This window comes from Tachypleus tridentatus, chromosome 2 (genome assembly GCF_004210375.1).
Source record: "Tachypleus tridentatus isolate NWPU-2018 chromosome 2, ASM421037v1, whole genome shotgun sequence".
In the NCBI taxonomy this organism is placed as follows: Eukaryota; Metazoa; Arthropoda; class Merostomata; order Xiphosura; family Limulidae; genus Tachypleus; species Tachypleus tridentatus.
Window position 1 is genome coordinate 57,167,661 of NC_134826.1, and position 26,802 is coordinate 57,194,462.

The 26,802-nt window shown below is 31.0% G+C and overlaps 1 protein-coding gene across 5 annotated transcripts in view; it reads left to right on the forward strand.

Moving 5' to 3' along the window:
• Positions 1 to 26,802, forward strand: part of LOC143243908 (coiled-coil domain-containing protein 63-like) — a 76,874-nt gene that overhangs the window by 34,882 nt on the left and 15,190 nt on the right. For all 5 annotated transcript variants that reach the window (XM_076487683.1, XM_076487680.1, XM_076487681.1 and 2 more), the window contains exons 5-9: positions 2,114 to 2,295; positions 11,665 to 11,838; positions 20,794 to 21,097; positions 24,290 to 24,541; positions 24,879 to 25,000. In XM_076487683.1, the coding sequence (XP_076343798.1) occupies positions 2,114 to 2,295; positions 11,665 to 11,838; positions 20,794 to 21,097; positions 24,290 to 24,541; positions 24,879 to 25,000 (1,034 nt within the window). The remainder of the gene's footprint in view (positions 1 to 2,113; positions 2,296 to 11,664; positions 11,839 to 20,793; positions 21,098 to 24,289; positions 24,542 to 24,878; positions 25,001 to 26,802) is intronic.

Here is a 26,802-nt window from a genome sequence, read left to right on the forward strand (position 1 = left end):
TTCAGCATTTGGCAAAAAAATCATGATTTCCTTATTGGATGTTGAGAGTGTCTCATAATATTTGTCTCTTTGGCTGTAAACTAATCCATACCATGTTATTATCCACCTTTTATTTTGAAACAAATTTCAGGTCAACAAGTTGTGTTTTAAACCAATTTTTTCAGTGTTTTCGTGTGAAGTCTAACAGTTTGGTTACATCAACTGTCAAACAAAGTTGTCAAATGGAAGGTGTCCACTAAAACATTTCACTACTGAGCAAACAGTGAGTCTGTTCAATTAACTAGATGAAGGAGAGAATGATGACAATGAGGATTTTGATCTTTGGAAGGGACTCTTGTAATGAATTTGACTTGGAACAGTCATCAAGACCCAGTTCCAGTGCTTCTCAATCAACTGATTAGAGTAGGCTTCCTTACTAACCAGGACCTAGTGATACAAAGAGGCCACAAAAGTGAGTACCAGCTAGACCCAATCCACATTTTAGATGATTTACATAACTACCAGTTCCAGAAATTATAACTGGGCTGAGGTAGATATGAAAAATAGGTCAGCCACAAGTAACAACTTTAAGTTTTTGTCAAAGAAAAGATATGGTCCTGGTGTACACACTGATATCAATGATAACACAGTGCTTCTTGACAATTTTTGATCTGTTTAATAGAAGTCATAAGTAATGTTCTCATCACTGCTGTCAACAAGTATGCCAAAGCACAAGTTGCTCATAGATGGTCAGTGTATTTGAACTGGACTCCCTTTACTCACTACAAGCTGCTGAAGTTTTTTGTAATGATAACATCCATGGGCATCAATGAACAACCTGGCACTTGAGACTATTTTGCTGTACCACCCACCAGTATTATCCACAAACCCTGTCATCAAATGTTCAACAGAAAGATGTTTGAGGCTATTTACTCAGCAATTCTTCATGTGGGTACTCCTGATGCTGGAGAGAAATATAAAAGCAGTAAAACTAAAATTGTATAACAAATGTTGATAATTATTAGGTCATCATGAGAATAATTCATGCAGAAATGCACAAAATTATTAGTTTAGAGTTAATTTATATGTTTAAGAAATCTAACAATTTGTCTTAATTTGACTAATTGAAAAAACAAGCTGTGATTGCTTTAAACATAAATCTATATAAGTCAGTTAGTAGCTTAAATAAAGAAACAATAATATTATTTATGATTATTTTATAAGACAAGCTCTGTTTTAACTAATTGATAACAGTTAAACTATTCTTCTGTGTTTAAAACATTTTACAAATGTCATACAGTTTTGAGGAAGCAATTACAAGCATATACCTTTTCAATGAAAATATCATAACATAAAAGGAAAAACAGGTTTCTTGTTGCTCTATACATAATGTGAGATTGATGGAAATTTTAAAAGCTCAGTTACCAAGAATTGTAACATTTTGTGGTATTATCATTATTTCAGGCAGTTAAAACTGATCCAAGTGTACTCTCTTTAGCCACCATGTAGTTTGTGTTTTTCAGTCTTGAATTATAAAATAAATTATACATTTTTTTAATAAAGTATTAATACAATTGGTGAAGATAAGGAAGTTTTAACTTCCAAGTTTACTCTTTATGTACTAGCTTGAATTGTTCTTCATTTTAATATTTAATTTAGGTTCAATTTAGGTCTTTTCCTTATGTATGTTTTTTACACAATAAGATCATTTTATCTTTGTTTTAATGCTTCTTTTAAGATAATTGAGATTGTTTTTGTTTGCATGAAACACTGTGGTATAGTATCACCCAGAATAATATGTACAAATATCTCCTGATTTATAAAAGTAAATCTTTATGTAAGATAAGTTTTAAATATTTTAATAGCTTCCATTTCATCTATGTAATCCATTTACACTTAATACTGTTTATAGTGAATTTATGTATAATACTCTTTGTATTTTTTTATGTTTTAATTCTTTATATTTGCATTAGAACTCATAATTCAGTTTTTGTAAATTCATTTTTGACTAAATCCTAATTAAATTATATAAGAAATCCACTGTATTTATTGTATAGCAAAGCTGTAATTCACACTACAGAGATAAAAGATAAGATAAAGCAAAATAATTCTTATTTTCATTTTTTTTTAACAGTCCACAAAAAATTTCAATGAAATATTAGCAAAGAATTCAAATCTTCGAAAAGAGATTGAACATCTGTTAATGGAGCGATCTCAATTTAATACCATTCATCATAGACTCAGCAAAAAGTTGTCTGAAGGAAAAAAGGAAATTATTGGACTGATTGAAAAAGCAACCTATACATATGACCAAAGGTTTGGTAAAACATATATTGAATGAACTTTGTAAAGATGTGTATTACTATGATACCTAAAAGACCTTTTTGTAGCCTGAAATACAAGTTTACTAGAAGATCTCTCATATAAACTAAAAAGTAATGGACCTCATAAAGCATATTATTCTGTTCAATACTTTTAATTATAAATTCAAAATGAACTGAGAAGTATGAATTTAGTTAATTATTTGTTACTGAAAACTAATGACTAGTAACCAAATCTTGTATGTATGTAACTATAATGAAATTCTGTTGTGAACTCCATCTTTGAAGTATTGATTTAGAACTTCATTTCATTGAGATTAGAACTCTTCTTTTGAATGTAGTCAAATAAATACATGCTGTTTTGTTAATTATTACAATGTGTTGCAATCCTGTAGAGATTATTAGATTTATTGATGTATAAGTACAAATTATGTTTGTCACCAATTACACTAAAAATATGCCCTCCAAACAAATCATTTAGCATAGACTGTTCTAAGTTTAGTAGTTCATAATGTGAAAAATCAGTTGATCTAAATTATACTACATATTTATTAATGCTATATTTAATAATACAAATTACAATCTTAACTAAAAGTTAAAGCAAAATCCTCACTAAATATGCACAAATGTAATCTAAATATTTAAATATTGATCTTAATTTTAATTGTTCTGACCATTCAAAGGGTGTACTGTAATAAAGCATTAAAGGCTCATAAGATTAAAATTGATTAACTTAAGAATTGTATTGTTGATGTGAAAATTCTTTAGGTTTTTATAATTGATAATTTAACTGGAACCCGTACTTCATTGAAATATTTAGTGATAATGTGATTAAGCATATAAATTTTCAGGAGCAAAGGTGAAGCTATTAGATTAACATTTAATTTAAGACATATCTTGTGAATCCATGAAATTTCCTTTGTGAGTGGAACTTCTTTGTTACATGCTCTCCCAAGATTTTGAAGTGTTTAGAAGCAATGTTTGTGTTGAAGTCCTTTAAGCAGTGAACAATGGTTGATTGATTATATGCTGTGTTTTGTGCATTCGATTTAATATGTGAGCTCAGACAATGCATTGTATAGCCCACATTGCAAAAGTTGCACTTTAGACATATAAATTTATATATGACATAAGATCAATGCATTATAGGTATCATGCCTTTACATTTAAAATAATTACATAAATAAAATTTAATGGTTTAAAGACAATTCTGAACTTAACATTAGAGTAAATTTTATTATTCAGAATGGATTTAATTTTTTCTTTGATTCTGTAGAACATGGAATGATTGCCAGAATACAATAAAATATAAAAATTATTTTCTTTTCAACTTGTTTACTAATTTTAGGAGTGTACAAACCTTTTAAATAATTCTTAGTAACAGTATAAATTAATTATACAGGAAAACTATTTTTTTTTTCATAAAACAACATTTATATTTTGTATTTCTTCATAGAAAGAGGAAAAAGAACTATATTATAAGCCCAGTGTATTAAATTATAAATTATGTTTTTTTAATTCAAAAGGTAAAAAAATATCAAAGTGAAAATATTGTTGTGTAAAATTTGGCTTATGATAGTACTTAGTGTTAAAATATTTACCTAAATTAAGGATTTTGATGTCTAAGAAAGGTAATGTGTCAGGTGTTTGTTTCTAAACTGTAAATCTAATGCTTTTATGTCGATTGTTCACATACTTTTAAAATTATGGACTATCAGATTTATTTTTAAAATCCTAAAAAAGTATCATCAGCATATCTTCTACAGTATATAGGTTTAAACTTTATCAGACAACTTTTAAATAATTTTTCCTCATAATAACTTAAAAACAGATTACCTGAAAAATATGTTGCAACACTTGAACCCATAGATGCTCCATCAAGTTATTTGTAATGACAACCATTTTAGAAAAATTGACTCTTTGGTAACAAATTCTGATAGTTTTATAAATACAAATTTTGTTATACCTCTAACAATATCTGAAATTTGAAAAATCAAATTACTACTTAACTCATTTACATCATTTAATGATAAATTTACATATAAGGATTCAATGTCAAGACTGGCAATATAGACAGGTTTATCTAAAGCTAGTTTTGATACCTTTTGGTAACTTTAAAACTGATTTTTACTCTACATGAAATTAAAAAAAAAGCCTATCAAAAACCTGCTAGTTTGGAAGTGAAGGTACAATACTTGACACAGTTGATCTGATGGAACAGTTTAATTTATATATATTAAGTAATCCATAAAAAAATTCCATAATTGAAACCAACTGGTCTAATCTCATTATAAATATCATTCAATACTAACCTTTCTATTTTACTTTGTAACAAATAATTCTGTAGATGTCTTTGTTTTGCTACTGTAGGATCAGAATTTATCTTGTAAATTTAGTATTATCATTTAAAATAGTTAAAACATTATACATATAATCTTTTTTTATCAGAATTACTACACCATTTCCTTTATCTTGTTTAAAAATTAATAAATTATCAAGTGAGCTACAATGTTTTAAAGCCAAAAATTGTTCTTCAGATAAGTTCTTTTGAACCTTTTTTGGTTCAAAATTGTAATATTCTGAAAGTGCTAGATTTGAAAGTTGAGTAACAATGTTATTAAATTAAACATTTTTTTCACTGATTAATATAAGTTTTAATTTTTATAGTAACTGCTCAAAACTAGTAAAATATTCTAGATAATCCAATATTTTAGAGGTATTTGAAAACTTTAAACCTTGTGATAATACCTTTTGTTCACCAAGAGGTAATTGATAATCTTAGAGATTATAAATAACCTGTGTAGGGTCTTCCAAGAATGTAGGTACACTATTATCACAATCACATTATTGAAGTGTATAAAATCTAAATTTGAGACAACTTTTTATAGCATTTGTTCATTTATTTTGCAACTGTTTATGTAATTTTAATTTATATATTAAAGTGTGAGAAGTTTAGTGTGCTTACAATTTTAGAAGATCCTTTGTGCCATGCACAAAGGTAACGTTCATATAAAACCTATCATCAGTTACTACTCACTATTTCTACATTCTCTAAATTGTAATTGGGTTCAAAAGTCAAACTAAAAAACTCCACAAAGAATCACACCAGCATAGTTTTAGAAATGGTACTCTAAATAATTTTAAAACCAGCAGTTATTGGCTCGACTATTTTAAAAAAGTGCCATGGTATCAGACAAGTAAATCAGTGTGGAACTTCACTCTGCTTACACCTTACTGTCTGAGGTCTATCTAGAACTACTTAAACAAGTTATACAAAAAGGATGATATACACCATAACAACTTCATAATTTGACAAAACTGATGTGTGGTATAGAACACTTCCAGATAAAACACTTGACACTAAGTCTGGGAAGCAAAAAATAGAAGAATTCAAACTTGTGAAGGAATTAGTCACCATCTTCTCCTGTGTGAGCATGACTGAATAACACAAGCTCAAAGCACTTTGCATTGGGAAGTTTAAATTGCCACATTGTTTTCAACATAAAATTATGAACACCCAAGCATTGTCTGTAGCAAGAGCAAAAGGTACTATGACCATATAGTGTTTAAAGCTTTTGTTTAAAGCTCAGCTGCAACTTCAGAGAATGTTGAGTTTGAATAACCCTATGGAGGTGACCAAATCTACCAAGAATTGCTTTCTGTCACAAACAGTAACAAAATTGATAAGTGGCTGATTGCTGATGATACTGTTTGGAAAGTTGTCTTGAATCATTGGCTCTTCTGTAGGACCCTAACCTTTGGAATACTTGGTTTTTATATATCCTTTAATATTATCTTAATGACCATCCTCTTCCTTCAAATCCATGTGCTTCTATATTCTGGATAAGCAGTATTTAAATCTCCTTCAGTTAAAATCATTTATGATAATTTTTTTTCCTGCCTTTCTGTGGTCCTCTTTTTTTTCCTGAAGACACTCCATTTTCAATTGAAAAACATGAGGATGTTGTGCAACTTTCCTTGTCATGGCCTTTTGTTCATCTGCCATCTTCTTCTTTTTATGTTGTTAGAAGATAATTTATTGATACATTGCTCTTCCTTTTGGCTCAGTACATTTGTTGTTGAGTAGTATAATTTTGCTGTCTTCTCCGTTCACTCATCATTATCTTTTACTTTGTCATTGATTATTCATTTATTTTGATATTTTTTCTATTCAGACTTTTACATACCTTCATCCAACTACTCATTTGGCTACCTATTTTGGTGGATTGTCCACAATTCCATTTCTCATTTAGTATCAACACAGCATTTAGTACATTTGAGGTTTTGAATTAACATAGTTCAAGAGACACCCTTGCACCTTCTTTAACATAGCAAACCTTTGTGCATCATGCATTTACACCCACAACATACTTCTTTTTGCTATCAAGACAATGGATTCAGTTCTTATTGCCTTTTCCTTGGATTATGCTTACAGACAATGCCTCCAATGAGACATTGTTTTTCAGTGGCATTTGACTTCAAGCCTGTTTTTATGTGACATGCTTATTTCTTCCTTCTTCCTCATGTTTTGCCAACTGTGGTGTAATTGAGAATTAAGGTCACTAGCATCTTCTTTTCTTTTTTCACAACATAGACCTTCAATGATGCCTTTTTCTTAGCTGAAAGTTTCTTTTTAGGAATTCACCATCATTATGGAATAGTCCCCTTTGTATGCAAAAGTTCATATCAACATGTTAGAGCTCTGGGCTGTTTAGCATGCATGTTTTGATTTCTTTGAATACTTTAAAAAGTTATTTTTGTGTTATCTTTCACCAAATTTGCCATTTGGTGATGCCTTAATATCTTGGTCACAGTACCTTATAGAGATTGTCTTGCAGGCTGGCATGTGTAAAAATCTGGAAATTTTTTTTAATATCATATTGCTGTCTCTCCAGTTTCAGAATTCTTTTTTAACCTGGCTGCGATTTTTTGAGCCAAAGCAACATCAATCAAATCTATAGTAAGAACAACAGGAAAAATAATATCTGTCACAACAAAAAAGATGCCAACATGACGAACCATCAACCAACCTCGTAATTAACAGATCCAACCAACAATTAAGCAATGAAGAGATACATCTGCTCAACAAAGGACTTAACTTTGTGGTAACACCTACAGATATTCCATCCATTGAAACGAAAGCCTCTCTGGAAGACCTAGCCAGATGACTGGTGATCCATTCTACACAAACTGAAAACACCAAAGAAACAACAGAAGAAGACAACTTCAACAACAATTCCATCTACAACAAACAAACTATCTTTCCAGGTAGAACTGAAAACATCTGCTTCCCCAAAACACCTCAATAGAGTATCTTAAACAACTTTTTCAAAGAATTTTCATGTGAAACCATCAACATAATTTTACAGAAAAGAAAACTAAAAATAACCTCACATGAAAAGATATTAATCTATAAACTAAAACAAGACAACAATATCAAAATTCTAAAAGCATATAAAGGCAATGCTATAGTTATAATGAACACAAATGAATACATTAAAAATCTGAACATCTTGTCAAATATAAACAAATTTAAACTAATGCACACAATATCCAACAAAAACACATGAGAATCAATTAAACAAAATGCTACTACAAATGATAAAAAACACAATCTCAGAAACCTTTATTCTTATCTATGCAGGACCGACTCATGCACACCACAACTATACCGCACCCCCAAACCTTACAAACCTAATTGTCCACTATGACTTGTAATGTTGACCTATGAATGATTTAACTACTACCTCAGTAAATACATACTGTGGGCATTTTCTAAATATGTAACACCAGCCAGCTCCTCTTTCAAAGACTCTTTTAGCTCTAAATCTATTCTTAATCAACTAAATCATAAAACTTTAATGACCAGTTTTGATGTAATCTCCCTCTTCACAGAAGTCCCAACCACTGAAGCCTGCAGGATAGCTTTAAAACTTTATATTCAAGATACCAACCCATTGATATACATTGCAAGCAATCAATTAGTAACACATATAGAATTCACTACCACCAAAAGTAATTTATGTTCAATAACCAAAACTACATACAAATAAATGGCCTAAGTATGAGGAATCCCATGTCATCAGTTCTAGCCAACATTTTTATGACACAGATTGAATCTCAAGCGATCAATTCAGCCTTACACCCACCACTATACTGGTTCAGACACATTGACAATACAATTGCTAGATTCATATCTGTAGAACACACACTTAGTTTTTTCAACCTCAATAACTCTATACATCCCAACATTAAGCTCATCTGTGAACAGGAAAAAATTAACCAAAAAGCATTTCTCAACCTCAAGATCACAAGAACTGTTACACAATTCAAAACAGAAACCCACAGAAAAATCACCCATACTGGACTATATATTTCCCAGGACTCAGCACATGAAACAAAACAAGAACTCAATATATTAAGAAACCAAATAAACACAGCCATAAAACTATGCTCACCTGATAAAATTAGTGATGAAATCAACAAAATAAAACAACACTTCATCAACATGAACAAACTTCCTCCAAAAACTATTAAAAAAAGTATATGCACACACCTAAATCAACAACTGGATCCAAGGATTTTTAAAGGAGGGTTAAGGATTGGTTATGTGAGTAACTTACTACAATTTTTTCTAGGTCACTGAATAATGTACAAGTACCAACATATTACAAATTAGCTAATGTAACTTATAATATAAGTTTCCCTAATAATTATAGGCCTATTAGTCTACATCAGTTGTGGAAAAAGTTTTGGAAAGTCTAATGAAAGATACTTTGCAAAGTCATTTAACAAAGTTTATAATTTTATCAGATAGCATTGTTTCTCTAAGGGAAAATCTTGCCTTACAGATCTTTTGGAATCCTTTTAAAATGTTACTGCATTTGTAGATGAGGGTAAGCATGTAGATTTTGTGTTTCTGAATTTTCAGAAAGCATTTGACAAAATGCCACATAAAAGACTTGTGAAGAAATTTGCCTCTGTAGGTGTGGGGTGTAAGTTAATTAATTGAACAGAAGAGTGGCTTAATGGAAGAAAACAAAGAGTTGTTATAAATAGTACTTAGTCAAATTGGATTAATGTTACAAGTGGTATACCTCAGAGCTTAGTTTTACAACCATTGCTCTTGTTGAGTTACATTGATGATATAGATGAAGGAATGGATTAATAAATTACATAAATTTGCTGATGATATCAAGGTCTCGGATGTTACTGGCTGTGAAGAGGATACTGATACTTTACAAAAGGACTTAGTTAATTTAGTGAGTTGGGTAAATAAATTGCAGATGTGTTTGAATTATGACAAATGCAAGATATTGTATGTGGGTTATCATAATTTGAATTATACATATAATTTGGATGGAAATAACTTTAACAGTGTCATGAAAGAAAAGGATATTGGTGTAATGGTTGATCAGTCTTTTAAGCCATTGAAGCTGTTGCTAGTGGTAGGGCTCATAGGATTATAGAACCAGGGGACACAAATATAAATTTAAAGAAGGTAGAAGCCATTTTCAGCTGAGAAAATTTTATTTTTTAAATAGGATGGTTGACTTGTGGAATGGGTTTCTTCAAATGTCATGGAGGCAGTAAATTTGAGTGAGTTTAAAAGAAAGCTTGCTAGATCAATGAACCATAAGGACTGTTTTTTTTATTTATTAGTTTTAGTCTGGCCAAAAATGGACCAAGAGGTAGTTTGTTGTCCACATTATATCATTTAAAACCTCTTTTTAATTTCGTCTGAATTGTTTGCTGAATTTGGAAGTGCATATTTATTTTTGTCTTTCAAAAACAAAAAAACCTATAAATTATAAAATTAATGTATTTCAAAGAATGATGGATCTATACTTGAAACTATGAATCTAATGCTGTCCTTAATTTTATGTATTTTTAAAACTGCATAAAACCTTGGAGCAATAAAACTATCTCATGCTAAACATTTTTACTCATGGTGCATAAACTTAAATAGTTTTTTGTACTTTACGTTGTTCGTGGTACCTATTTGTATGGTTACTCTTCATTTTTTCATACACTGTTACCATATTCTTAATCCCATATCATCGTAACTTTTATTTAATATAACATTGTACTTCCCTTTGTCTGCTTTATAAATAATAATATTTTACTGCTTTAAAACTTTTGTATCTATATTTTGTTTACTGAATTTAGATTAAATTTATTTGTAATTTTTATGGCTATCACTTCTAACTACTTTTATATGATTAGAATTTTTTACTTAGCTTCAACATTTGTGAAGCTGTGATTGTGCTACTAAGTCATAGAACAAGTAGTAATATTAGCATTAATTTTGTTCCAGTAACAGACTTTATTGTATTACATTGAGATTAGGAGATTTAACACTTTTAAATCCTTTCATTGCAAGATAAATTTATTTTTCTTCAAGCTCTTTATTTAAAAAACTAGTTTCATAATTCTGTAACACACAGAAAATATCTTGTCCAATGTACTAATTCACAATATTGTTTTTCAAAGGACACATCGCTATTGTTTTCTCATATAGAATTTAAAATACTTTAAAAATTGGCAAGGCATGGTCCAATGGATAACATACCAGGTTGTGAATCTAAAGGTCAAAAGTTTACTACAATGCTGAATATTCTCCACATTTTTTAAACTGTGTACAATAATATTTTGGGTCAAAATCCTGTAGCAAAGGATATTACTAAATGAATACCTTCCTTTTGGTTTCTTGGTCAGAATGGAGGATGACCATACTTGAACCATAGTTATAGGTTCCACCTGACTCTTTAGCACACATTGATGACTTCAAACTGAAAATACTTTTAAAGTATTTAAAGAATTCTCTGTCATTATAGTTTGTTGGATTGCTTAAGTTAAATTTAAAATAGATGACTAAAGATAACCTTTCTGGTGGAAATTTCTAAAAATATGAAAAAGTTATAATCCTGGACAACCACATTTCTTGGACAATGAGTTTCAAAATTAAAAACAAATAAAATTTATGCTTTTTCACATACAACTGAATGTTCAACTTTCGAGCATTTACTAACTGTTTCCACAAGCATAAGTTTTATTTGTTTTTAATTTTGATACTCATTGTCCAAGAAATGTGATTGTCCAGGCTTATAACTTTTTCACATTTTAGCACTATCTTAACAGTATTTGTTGTGATGTTCTTCATAATGATGTTTTAATTTTGTATTTTATTTCAATGAAGTCCATGATTTAATCATTTTGTGTTAATAACTGTGCTCATATCTGAAACTTCATATAATCAAAAGTCAAACTACTATGAAGGTAGCTTAATTTTTCATCATACATACTACATTCAAATTTAAGATTTTCGTCTTCCTAACCTGACAAATAGATTCTTCATTTACAGAGATGAAACTCAGTCTAAAATTCAGCAGCTCAGAGAGAAAAATGAAAAGGAACAATTTAAGTATTCTACAGAAATTAAAGAACTACAAAGAATAGTGGATAGTGATAGAAAGCTTCAGTCATTTATGATTCAGAAAGGACAGGAACGTGCTGATAAGCAAAGTGGTGATGGCTGGTAATTTTTTTAACTTCTTATTTTGCTTTCTTTAAAAAAAATTCAGGAAAGGCAAGTATGAATTAAGGGTAATTATAAGTTTACTTTACAGATGCAAACATCTTTCCAGGACAATGTATGATGTTTTAGCAGTTCTCAGTCTCATGCTTTTAGCTGTTTCCTTGACATCATTGATCCAACACTTCATTAGTCTTTCTCTCTCTCTGTTTTCTGTTATTGTAAGTTATATAATCTTGCTGATAGCTGCTCTGTATTCATTTTTACCAAATGGTTGAGCCACATTTGTTTCTGATTTTCTAAATGTTTCAGTACTGGTCTCACTCTAAGCTGTTTGTCTGATTGTTTTATTCTTCACTTTATCTAGTCTGGCCTTGCTTACAGGTTTACAGAGGCATTTAATTTCACATGATGTTATGCTGTTAAGCTCTGTAACTGAAAGACTATGTTTTGATTGAAATACACTTTTACAAGTGTTTTTTTTTTCATTTCTAAAGGGGTATCTTTATGAGACTGTAGGGTGGAACATATGATAGGTTAATTGTTTGCTTTCTGGCATCTGGTTTCTATTCCTGTATAAGTTGGCATCATCACTGAAGATGATCTCAAGATACTCAACCTTTGTACTTTGCTTTGGTTGTGTCTCTTCAATGTTCATATGCAGTTGTCTTAGTATTTTTTCATTTCTTTTTTGACCTTGATGATTCTTGTATTACACTTCTTACATTGGGTGTTTAATTTATCAAGATGGTCTTGAACTTTATCTTCATCTGTCAAACAAGTCCTATTCATCTTTCAGTACGAGTTCATTTTTTTTTCTGGTATTCTTTTGTGGCCTGGTTCATATGTATATATAAATGTATAATATCCTCATTATATGCCAAATCTCATGTCTAACCAATTTATCACTCCACTTGATGTTCCAACAGTACATTTGCTACTCTTATACAAAGTTCTTGTTTGGTAAGTTACCCTTTATGTCATAATCTTCTAATATTGTTCACAGTGAAACTCTGTTAACCCAGTCAAATGTTTTTACCTGATCAATAAATCTACATTAGTTGTTGATTTAGTTCTTCTGTCTTTCTTAGCTCTCATAATGTGAATATGGTATCAGTGCAACTTTTTCTTTGCAAAACCATATCTGTGTATTGCATCTTACTCAACGTCTTTGTGACATGGCTTAATAGAGAGATTCTATCCCTTTATACTTTTCACAGTTTATTTTACTTCCTTTATTTTTTTATATTGATATAGTCATTGCTGTTTACCAGTCATCTTGTACTTTTCTTTCATTTTGTGTGGTAGTAAAAATACTTATTAGTCATAATACCTTAACTTCTTCAAATGATTTTATGGCTTCTGCATGTAATATATCAACATCTGTTTGTTTGTTCCAAAGAATTAATTTTATTGCATCTCTTCTTAGAATATCAGGCTTTTCATAACTTCAAACAATTCGAGTTTGTTCCTTGAAAGTTTGCTTTGCTTTTGAGTCCAGAGTTGTTCTACATAATTTGCCTAACTTGTTCTACATTTTCTCATCATCCACTAATGGATTTCCTTTTTCATCAGTAATTTCTGTTGTAGGGTAAAGTGCTCATTCTATTGTATTATTTACTTTACACATACAGAATGTTTTTCGTTCTTTCCCGTAGTTCTGAAACAGATCTTCTCCAAACTTCTTCATGGCATTTTTTTGCTTTTTTTTACTACTGTTTTATTTTTCTTCTGATAGATTACATAATCTTCTACTTGTTTTTTTCATCATTCTTTGAAAGCTTTCTTTTTCTCCTTTAAGCTTTTCAACCTCTTTGTTCCATTGTTTTGGGCCTCATTTTTTTTATTCCTTCTATTTTCCTTATCCAACAACAATCTTTTATTGATGACCAAATTTTTCTTTGAAACTTTCCTTTTCTCTTCAGGAACTTTCTCAAATTTCTGCTTCATTTGTTCTTTCACCTTACTTCATATGTCGTCTTCTATAGGCTTTCTTGTGTTGATAATTTCTACTGGTAATGAAATTTTTCTTTCCCCTCATTCTCATGTCTTTATGCCCAGTGTTACTTGTTTATGGTCAGTTTTCTATGTGTATGTTTGGAATAACTTTTGCATCAATAATGATTTTTCTCATGACCAATTTAGTCAAGATGTAGTCTAGTTGATAAATTTTATATTGAAATGGACTCAAACTTAGGTTTTTATCTTTGAATTACTACAGAACTATCACACAGCATGACCAAGAAATTTATTTAAGAGCATAGTTGAATATTCCTCAGATGATTTGTGATACTATACAAGCTTAAATTTAAATATTCTAAAAGGTCAATTCAACCAGCACATATGTAAAATATTTTTATATTATTATCAGAAAGTAACTTGATCAGAAAATCATTGTGATTTATAAAGTTTGTGAAATTTGTTATAAGTGAATTAACTGTTCCATTAAAAATGTTACTCTGTAATACAAACCATCAGATGTTTTGAAAAGTAAGGTATTGTGCAAAAGTGTTAGGACAAGAGAATGTGTTGTCATCCTTTCCATTTTATGGGGTTAATTCTTCCATGCTCTTACAGAATGAAAATATCAACACCATGATAATACTTCACTGATTCCTGTGACAATTAAATAACCGAGGGTGAGAATACTTATCATTCTATAGAATTTCCATATACTTGTGCCAAGAGCATATCATGCTTCAATGAACATACTGATCAAATTTAGGGTCTGAAATAATTGTCATTGTACCCTGTGTAGTGACTTAACTATATAGAAAGAAGCTAGAAAGGGACTAGCATGTGATACCAGTATATGCTATAAGGAATTAGTTTGGTAATACTCCACAAATAAACCTTGATAAAACAGTGTTTAACAATATATATTAAGTGGCCCAAAAAGTGTAGGGAATTGTAAGTAGAGCAAATAATTCACATAAAAGCTTTACATTATGCTGGTTCAACTCTAATAAATGCTGCAGACTTTAAATGTTCTCTAAACACTGTCAAGTACATCCTAGATCATGATACCGAGACATACAAATTTGAAAATAAGAAAGGAAGAAGCAGAACACTTAAACTCAATGATACTGTTGTATTTCAGGACAGCTGGTATGGGTTTTAACACTTTTACTAATAAAGCAGAGAACAACGTTTTAACCTACTTATATCATCTTCAGGTTAAAATGTTGTTCTCCGCTTTATTAGTGAAAGTGTTAATACCCATACCAGCTGTCCTGAGATATATTTTTACTTCAAGTTGGTTTCTGGTCATCACAATGATACTGATGTTAAGTTTCTTAGTTTATGTAGCCTTTGCATCTGAAGGAAGACTGCCACCAGTCTGAAGCATGAGATGAACAACCTTGTACCAAATGATAGAAAAGTGTTCAGATCTACAGTATCAAGAAGACTCAATATGAATGAAATATTTAGCCATGTAGCAGTTAATAAATTCATTACTATGATCTCTTAATAATATGAAGATTCTGAAATTTGCTAAAAAGTACAAACCTGGATTGTTGATGATTTGGAAATGTTGTTATTGATGGATAAGACCAAGTTTGAAATATTTGATTCAAGTGTAGGTTTTATATCTAGTAGAAGAAATGTTAAAGATACTTGCTTCTATACATAGCACCTACCATGAAATACAGGAGGAGGCAGTGTGAAGCAACAGGAGATATTTTCAAAATAGATAGAATAATGGACCAGTGTGAGTACCATCAGATATTTATCAGTTGTGGTATACCCAGTGGTTCACTTAGTATTGGTAAAGCATTCTACTACCAAGAAGATAATGACTCCAGACACTCGTTCAACCCATCCAGAAATTTTGTAGCTAAAACATAAGCTGCTGGAGTCATTCAGTTGATGCAATGATGGCTGTAGAGCCCTGATATCAACTCAGTTGAGCAGATTTGGGATTTCATAGATTAAAAACTTGACAAATTAAGGGTTATTTCCAAATAAACTTTATGGGAGTGTATTATAGACATGTGGAGTAAAATCCCAAAGGACATTTTGATTAAAATATGTTAGAACAATGGATGAAAAACTGTTTGCAGTTATTAAAGCAAAAGGGGGTACTCAAAGTATTAACTTTTTGCTGAACACAAACACTTCCACTGAATTTTTCTTGTGCTAAATATGAAGATCAATAACATTTTGGTGTTTCATCTGTGATTTACTTTCTTATAGTTCTTTGAAAGTAGCCTGAAATATAATTTTACACTTTGTCCTGACACTTTTGCACAGTACTGTATAGAAATATTACTTTTATGGGGTATTATGTGTAAGACCTAAGTATACCTAGATTAATGAAATATAAGATATTAAATAGATTATTTAATATAAAATTTTGTGATTAATGTAGTGTATTTCCACTGATACATGCAAGGTATCATAATAAAATCTTTATTTCAGAAGTAAAATTAAATAAACTAGTGCACATAGAGGAAATCTTCACGTTTTTTTATATATCAGTTTTAAAATTTCATGTTATGTGAAAGTCCCTAGTAATAAAAAAAATTTATAACAGAACAGATACAAGCTCATCAGTGTGTCTTATATATTTTTCTTTAATGCCATGTTTTGATTCCCTTTTTTTACTTTTCTTACCTAATTTATATTTTATAGTTAACAGATTCTTTTATGAATATGTTTGTAAGCATATATAGGAGGCTGGTGTCCCTTTATTAGTATTCACATTATTTAAAGTGATATTTTCATATTCCCTAGTAGTATGTTGGATTACTGATTGATATTGAAAGGTTCATTGGATGATTTGTAGTTTCTTTTCTTGATGTCTTAGATTTCATAACTTAGAGGCTTTCACTCTATAATAAATCTGTTTTCACCTGTACTATACTGTTCTGTAAACTTATCTTGCAATTTATAAGATACTGTCTGAGATACAATTCCCTTCTTAAGACAACAGGTGAAATATCAGTATCCTTGAAATGTTACTTGCCAAATAGTGTACTGTCATTTTGTGGACATTGTTTTTGTGATTAAGAAGAACTATATTTGTTCTGTTATTGTCACTGTAGGCTCTAATTGCATTTATCTGGATGATAAAAGAAACTGAAATCTTTGCCTTCTGATTCAGTACATGCTTTTATGATACAGAACCTTTAAGGCATACTCACAACTTGTGTTTTTTTTCCTGGTATGATGAATCTGGTAGTATATTTATTATCCTGCCTCAGATGGATCTTTCAGTCAGTGTGGATGCTTTATCTGCAACCTTTCTGTCAGTTTTGTTGTTATATTCTCTGCATCTTTCTACATAGCTAATACTTAACTGTTTCTTCCATGATAGAAGTTCCTTTTTTTAATTTGGAAGTTTATAATGCACAAAGTGGGTGGCACACTTAGTTTATACTTCTGTGTCTCTTCTTGGCAGATTATATTTTATTCGTTCTTGGTGTTCTCTTAGTTGTACACTAACCTCACACACAGACTTTTATTGCATTATTTGTTTCAGAAATTGTAACTGATATTTTTCTTGTTTATTAAAACAACTCAAGTATGGAAGTTTCTTTAGTATACCATTGTTGAATCTAAATTTTAAAAATATGTCAATACTCATTCCTTTTTTTTGTTTTGTTACAAAGAAGTAACATTGGAATAGTAACCATATACTGTCTTTTTCCACTCCTTTGATAGTTTTTCACCACCCAAACTTAAATATTTGAATAGTAATTTTCATGATTTAGGGTTGCTGTCAACAACTTTTGATCCAAAGTTTGTTTTTTTAATATTTATTCAGATTCTTTCATATTTATTAGTTCTACTGTTAATCATTTTCTATAAGACTATAATTATACTTGTTATTTCTCTTCCTTAAGCTGTTTAAATCATAAGTATCATGCAGATTTAAAAAGCTTTCTCTATGAAAATATATCTCATTACTCCTTGCTCTGCACTGACATTCTTATAATCTATACACCATTTACTTTACTTAAACTCCTACTTTTATGCATAGCTTAACTGTATTCAAGAAGTGTTGCATATCTTGCTCTGCAACTCCTATCCCTTCATGTATCTAGGTGTATAGCACCAGCTTATGACATAAATGTCATAATACTGTAGCATTACATTAGTACAAGGGTGACATAACTTCTGTGTTCAACAATCCCTGGTGTTACTCAGGTTTAGAGATGATTTTTCCTGTGCCTTCAGGATGTTCTGTCACATTGATCAACTGCTTTTCTTTATTTAGTGTTATATTACCTTTCATCTTTAGTACAGGTCACTTATTGTTTTGTTTCATTTCATTCAATAGAGCCAGCCTTGCTTTTAGAAGATTTTGAGTGGATTTTTAGATTTCCATCCATTAATTCTGATTCTTCTTGTCTTGATGAGGAACAGTCACATCTTTCTTTTTTTTTTTCAGTGTTCATTACTTGAGTATGTAAAAATTCTGTTTTTTTTCACAAGTGATCCTGATGTCTCTTGGTTTCCTTTACTTCATATGCCTCCATTTCCTTCCTTTTTTTTTTTCACTCTCCCCGAAATATTTATGCTCACACTGATGCCTTTCTATGTCAACCTTGTTATTATTATCCTTCTCTTTTTCATTACTCCTTTTTTTTAAGTCCTATGATCAAGATCCTCCTATAATTCTTGAGCCCCAGTCTTTTGAATACTTTCTGCCCAGTTTTCACCATTGGGTGCTGCTTTTCCTCCTTCTTTGTCTCGTTTTTTTTTAATCTACTTATCTTATCTCTAACCAATTTCTGTGCTATATTTCGACCATTTATCTCCTCACTGAGAATCTTCATCTTGACCCCAATTGTTTCTGTAGGAGATAATTGTGCCTTATACACCTCCTGTATTATAGGAATTGGTTGACATTGTTCTCCTACTGCTTCTTTCTATCATTTGAAAATATTTTGAACATTATCCATGTTATCCAGTTGATTTTTATAATAATATATATATATTTTTTTTTCTGATTGGAAAGCCAAATTACTGTATGAAGTCATTGGTTATATTTCCAGCACAGAAGAAAATCGTGTTTGTTTCTGTGGTCTTTTTCTAGGGGGATCTGAGGGCTGCAATTGATGATGATCCTCAAACATTCTAGACAAAATTTAGATTCATTTTTTCCTGCACCTTCTTTTAGTTTGTTGGTTTTCAGTTTCTATGTGGGACAGTGGTGAGCTTGTGGACTCCCAGTTCTGGAATCTAATACACTATGGTTTATGTAGTTGATGGCTCAGTGTTGCTTTGCTCTAACAGAACAAATTTGCCTGATAAAATTAGTTTCTCTACTGCCACCTTGTCCAGAGTTTCATTGCCTTGTTTCAGGATGAAGTTCATATACCTACAATTCGAATTCCAAGGTCTATGCAAATATAATGTGGTTTCTATAAGCAATGTTTTAGTCCTTTTCAGTCATAAAATGGTAATGATTCATGATCTGGGCCTATTAAAAGGAAGATCATCAGGCTTTACTCTGACAATTCCACAGTGATATTTTGTATTTCTCATCAAGGAGATGTTTATTCTAGGGCTCCTTGTTTTTTAAATTTGAGTTTCCTTTCTTAGGAGCATTTTTATCTTTTTCCCACCCTAATAGCTTGCTATATTACAGGGGTTATTCCTGTGGTAGCAGATCAATTGTCTTAATCCAAATAGATTCTTCTAAAAGAATAGTTGCTGTTTTTGCAGTTATGATTGGTAGGCTGGGTTTTCATTGGATCACTCAACTACTAGTGATTTGATCTACAATACACTATTTTTGGGCTTTGCCAGTGGATGCATTCTGTCAGGATAGGATGGGATTACAACATTTGGTCTTCCCTCTGGTTCATATGTTATGTATGGTTCTAAATATTATTTGTTCCAAACTATTCCTTGATCTATTGTGACTACATTATGTTTCTCAAATCATTTGGGAATGATGCATGAGAGCATTGACTTCTAGGAAGTAGCCATCCCCATAAGAGTACATGTGAAGTACTGTTGGTTACTCATAAGTACAAATGATACTGAAGTAAACTATAGCATTCATTCTTTCTTCTAGAGAGGTCAAGAAAAACATTCTTCTAACCATGAGTCTAGCACCAGAAGCATGAACAAGTGGGATTACACAAGAGTAGTCAAGTGATTTATGTGACTTTTTCCAAATCTCTCTTCTCTTATCTGTGCAGGAAAGAATAAAGAGATTTGACAGAAAACAAAACGTTTTTACATTCATTGTTTGTCCAGTGTTTGTGCTCCTTTCACCATATTTTCTTATTAGTAACTGAGATCAGTGATTTATGTAATGATCTACTACTACCACAGTCAAGCTGTTGCAATGATCTTCAAACAGTACATTTGGAAATGGGTATGGATTACTCAACACTGATTGTCTGTCAGGTGTATTGTTTGATGAAGGTTGGACTTTATATTTTTTGTTCTTTCTTTTACATTTTATCCTTCATAACAGACATAGTATTCACCTTTTACCATTGCTGATAAACTTGAATGCCTGATGCCTTGGAGTAGCTGACTGCTGATATCACCTTAGCCACTGTGGCATCTTCTAGATGTGCACCCATGGTTATGATCCTTGTGAATTCTACGACCTGTTTGCCTTGCCCCCGATCTATTGGATTAACTACAAATGTGCTTACCTAAGTCATTTATAGGTCCTCACTAACACACTGTGTGATTGACTTTGTTTGTGTCTGTACACGGCATAAGTCTCTAAGAGTATTTGTGTTTTAATAAAAAGGTTACCTATTCTAGACATCCCTGTAAAAAATAAAAATAAAATGCATGTTACTCCTTTTCATTATATAAAATATTAAAGCAGAAATCTTAACTTTAAAATAACTCTGTTAAGATTAATAGTTAAATGATATTATATATAATGTAATGTATGGTAAATGAACAAAAATTAAACAAATTCCACCACATCCACTTGTTTAGAATTATTTATTTCTATGCAAAAATTTCTTTTAGTAAAACTAAAAAATCTAGCAAGGATCGAGGAGAGAAAAGTCCAGAAGAAACTCTGGAAGATTACAAAGAAGTTTTTGAGCGAATAAAGTTAATAGCCAATCAAGATGACATCAATGCTGTGGTTCAAAAGTTCGTTGAAGTAGAGGAAGAAAACTTTGCAGTTTTTAATTATGTGAATGAAGTGACTAATGAAACAGAGAGGTTACAAGAACAAATTCGAAAAATTCAGGACAATATTCAAGAGCTTAGAGGGCAAGAAGAAGGACAATGCTTACAACATCATAACAGATTGAGAAAGTTAGAGGTAATGAAATAATTAGAAAAATGGGATACACATACATTTTTGCTGAATTGGTATTTTATGAAATATCCAGAAGAAGCAATGAAATTTGATTCAAAGTTTATTTCTGATATTAGTTCAGTAATTACAATGTCAGTCATATAAAAATAAACTGGCATCTATGTTGTATTGAACTGAAATTGAATTTTATATTATAACTTATCCAATAACAAAATATTTTCTATGTTATCAATTCCAGTTTAACTAAATATTAAAATTACATATTTATACTTTGTTCAATGTGGTTATAAGTAGTGTGGAAGTGTGAAATAATGTTGTTGGACTGGACTTTTGATTGTTTTATTATTTGACCATGGCCTGTTATAATGTGAACATTGTGTAATGAAACAAGAGTCACTGATATTGCATCATTCTCAAACTAATTATAAGTATACCACATATAACTTTTATTTTAAAAAGAAAATTATTTTGTTGTAGTATGTTATTGAACATGCTAATTATCATTAATGATCATTAGATTAGGTACAAAAGTAGGTGCAGTTATTATTATTACATTGTGAAAGGTCCAGTATTTTGTATTTAACCTTTTTTTATGTACTATGTAAGTTTTGAGATTTATTAATAACAACATCATGATCTATACCTGTATCTTATTTTGATCTGTAATGACCATTTTCCAAAATTGAATAATAAAAACGAATAAAATCAACTTAGTTATTCAAAACATTTATAAAACATAGATTTGTGATACATATCACACATAATGAGGTAGTTTTTATAATTTTCCAATATTCAGTCTTTGCTTATTTTTTCATACATTGCTGTGTTAATTTTTAGAGAAGTTTGAAATTGGAAGGTAAATTTATTTTATATTCTTTTTCTAATATATGGCTGTAAAACATTATAGAAACTTTTATATCTGTGATTAATTTGCTTTATGAAGAGTTTTGATTTTTATAAAGTTATTTTTCATATATATGTGAACTACAGTTGTAGTTTCTAAATTTAATACAGAACTGTATAAATGTTAGGACTAAGTCACAAATTATATTTCAGGTTATTATCAAAGAACAGTGGAAGGTAAATCACAACTGAAAGATCAAAATTATATTAATCTTCATAAACTCAGCAGAAGTGCTTGAGTTCAGCAAACAGTTAATATTGTGCATGTCCCCCTTTTTCTTTAATAACTGCAGAGAGTTTTTCACATTTTGTTGTAACATATTTTAATCAAAGTGTTTATCAAATCTGAGATCTGCTCAGTTGGGTTGGTATCAGGGCTCTGTGGGCCATTACATTATTTAAATAACTCCAGCAGCTTTTTTCTTAACTCAGTAATTTCTGAATGATTGGATGAGTGTTTGGGGACAGTATCTTCTTCATAATAGAATCCTTTTTCAATAATAAGAAAACCACTGTGTAAACCACAATGAATGAATATCTCATGGTACTTGTACTGGTCCATTATTCCATCTATTTGGCAAATATCTGCTGTTTCCTCAGTAGAGAACCTCCTCCCCTAAAAAAAACAACAACAAAAACAAAAACACCTCACACTGCCTTCCTCATACTTCATGGTAGGTACTATGAAGGCAAGTATCTTTAATCTTTCTTCTACCAGATGTACAACCTACGCTTTGAACTAGATATTTCTAACATGGACTCATCCATCCATAACAGCATTTTCCAATCATCAACAGTCCGGTTTTGTACTTTTTAGCAAATTTCAGTCTCTTCACAATATTTTGAGATCAAAGTAAAGGTTTTTTTTTTAACTGCTACACAACCAAACATTCCATTCTTGTTAAGTCTTCTTAATACTGTAGATTTGGACATTTTTCTGTCATTTGATACATGATACTTATCTCATGTTTGAGATCAGTTGCAGTTTTCCTTCTGTCCCAGAGTCTGCATACACTAAGATACTTAACATCAGTATCATTGAACTTAAGTGTTCTGCCTCTTCCTTTTCAATGTTCAAATTTGTATGTCTCAGTCTCTTGATTTGGAGTTTACATGACAGTGTTTGGAAGCATTTCAAACCTGCAGCAGTATGTTGGAGAGTCCAACAAGCATCACATAAAGCTTTTATGCAAGCGCACTGCTCTACTCACAATTCTCTAAAATTTTGGGGCTGTGGCATGAGAACAAAAATTTAATATATAATGTTAAACACTGTTTTATGAAAGTTTATTTGTGAAGTATTATTAAACTAATTAGCATATACTTGTATTATATGCTAGCCCCATGCTAGCTTCTTTCTATATAGTTAAGACACTGCACAGGGAACCATGATAGTTATTTCAGACCTTAAATTTGATCAGCATGTTCATTCAAGCAGAACTCTTATGACATGCTCTTGGTTTAAGTATATGGGAATTCAAAAGAATGATAAGTATTCTCAGCCTCGGTCATTTAATTGTCAACAGGGATCAATGTAACATTACCATAGTTTTGAAATTCACATTCTGTAATAATTTGGAAGAATTATCCCCATAAAATGTAAAAAAATGACAATATATTCTCTTTTTATCAACTCTTTTGCTCAGTTCTATTCTTACTTGCCAAAATATAGAAATTATAAGTATAATGTTTTTGTATGTTGAAATGTTTCTCATGGTATTTCTCAAAAACAGTTATCACATTACTTTGGAGTGCAGTACAGGTAAACCATGCAAGTAACCATATTAGAAAAATTACCTTGACCACATACATTACCTAAAATATACATTATATAACCATATATATATAACCATTATATAACCATATAATAACCATACATTACCTACAGAGGTCATGGAAAATCATACTTCAAGGAAATTACCCAATAAAACCTTTTGTAAGCACTAATTTACTATAGCAAAGGAAAAGCCCAGACTCAACATGCACATATTATGACTCTTTCAGTGGCATTATGATAATTTTTTTTTCAATAAAAGTAAATGTAATGTCTTATACTTAAAAAAAAATTCTAATTTGATAGGTTGTGTACTACTGGTTCGTTTTTGACATTTTCTTTATTTAACAGTGGAGGTTATACAGATTTTCACTTTTTGCAATTTTGCCTTTTATCTGAATTCAGTATTTTATTTGTTTTATTATATATGTTTTTATAAGGTCTCTTATCATTTGTATTACATAGTTAGCAGATAGCTCATTAACTACATAATTTAACATTAAATTTTTTTTTTTTAGAATCAACTTGAAAGAGCAACCAAAGATGCCAGTATAGCTGAAGAAAGATTAACTCAGTGTTCCAAAACTTTAGATCAGCTCAAAACTGGTTTGAAAAACTTGTTTGTTAAGACAGGGTGTAGTGATGCCACATTAATGGTTGTTCTTGGTGGTAGTGAAGGTATAACAGATAACAACGTGATGCAGTATCTTTCAATTATTGAGAGCCGAGTGAGTGAACTACTGCTGCTCTTAAAGTTCTTGGAACTTAAGGTATGGGTTTGTAATTAAATTTAATAGTTATTTTGTACATGTCCCATTAAGCAAGAATATGACTGTACCAAAGAGATAGGTATATTTATTGGACATACACTGATAGAACAGACTTGTCTCACTCAAATGAATTGCATATGCAAAATTTACTACATAACTAGTAGAATATGGAAAATATAAAGGCAGTTTTCCTATTTTAAACATAGAATTTATATACAATTTGAGGACTAAGGTAAACTTGGTATTAGACAAATTTATATGAACTATAGTTGATGCTATAAGCAACATATATATATATATGTAATTTTTTCATAAATTTGTTTTATTGTAATTTTAGAAGAAAGAAGGGGAAGAAGGAGAAAAAACTCAATTACCAAGTTCACAGTCAGTCACAGCAATTACATTACCAGGAATTGTTCCATTATCTTCCAGTTGGTATCCTTCTCCTCCTATTTTAGGGTAAGTATCTATTGCTACTGATAAAAAAAAAAGTGTTTTTTTTCCTATAACATACACAGTAGTTTAAATTATTTTTCTGTTATTTTACTTACCTCTTTTTACACTGATAGCTATTATTAGACTGGCAGGGTTTTTTCCTTTGTTCACCTAAGTATATTTCTGATTATTTCTCACCTGCTCCAGTCTTTTATACCCTACTCAACTGCCCTTGGCAATATTTAGCTCATGACACTTACCAGCTATGTAAACCTGCCCTCTATCTCAGTACTGTATATAAGCACCTATTTCTGATAATGTTATCACTTTTTCTTTACAAAGCATCACTACAAGGTTTCCCAGTATGATGATCATTCAGATATACTTTGAATGGTATCTATATTATCTAATTGATTTTTATAATAATATTTTTTTATTCTGATAGTAAAATGATTTATGGTATGAGTTATCAGATTATTATTTCTGGAATACATGCAAATTATGTCTCTCCTATCTCACCTTTGATATCTAGCATTGCACAATAGTTGGGGAAGGGGAGAGACAGTTTTGGAGAGAATTTTGATTCACATTTTCCTGTGCCTTCTTATGGTCAGTTGGTTTCTCAGTCTCCCTGTGGGACAGTGGTAAGATTGTAGACACACAGCACTAAGATTCAGTTCCCTATAGTGTATATGGTGGATTGTCCAACGTTGCATTACTCTAATAAAACAAATTTACCTGATGAAATTTGTTCCTCTACTGCCAGCTTAACCAGAGTACCATCTCTTCGTGAATGCCTTTCTTAAGGATAGGGTGCATACACCAACAGTCAGGAATTTCAGAGTCTATGCACGAATGAAGAAGCTTCCTTATGCAATGTTTTAGTCCTTTTTGCTCTTCAAAAGGCAATGCTTCATGGTCTGTCTTATTGAGGGAAAGATTATCAGGCTTTGCTCTGAAAATTCAGTGGCAGTGTGTTGTGTTTTTCGTCAAGAAGGCACTTGGTTAAAGGCTCCTTATTTTCAAAATTGGATCTCCTTTCTTAGGACCATCCTATAATATCACCCTAATAAACCCTCAATCCAAACAAATTCTTCCAACAGAACAGATTTTGTATTGCAAGGTTTTGTTGCATTAATTCTCATTTTGCCACCCTTATTGGCCTCTCATTAAACTACCCAACACCTGGCAGTTTGGTCTCCAGTACCCCATATTTGAACATAGTCATAGGATGCATTCTGTTAAGACAGGATAGGATTACAACACCAGGCCTTCCTCTAGTTCATATGTTACCTGTGGTGCTATATATGCTTTACTTCAACCCATTGTTGGATCCTGTTTATTGCACCAAATTGGCTGCTACATCGTGATTTCTGCTTCTGTAATATCTTCTAGAGTGTCCGCTGCTTCTATTTCTTCTTAGGCCATGTTTGTGGAGATACCTATGATCTGATATGGTACACCTAGCTAGCCAGACGCTCAAGCTTCAGGCACAGATATACAATCTTATGTTTTGCATTATGGTTTAGTTTCTAAGGCTTCTATGTATCTGTCTCACTTTTGCTTAGTCACAAGATGAATATGGAAATGGTACACATATCAGAAGTGTTGTCTTGAGAGTAGGTTGAACACACTTTGATCAGAAGTTGCAACAATAACTCCTTTTCTAACTTAGGCCTTTGGCACAGGTTTTGTATCTTCCACAACTACCCTGATTAAGGTGGTCTCATCAACTACCATTCAATTGTCATGAATATATATTTTTTGAGTCCCAAGTACTGTCTGAATTCCACAAGTTAGTTTGGGTCTTTGATCCCAAATGAGCA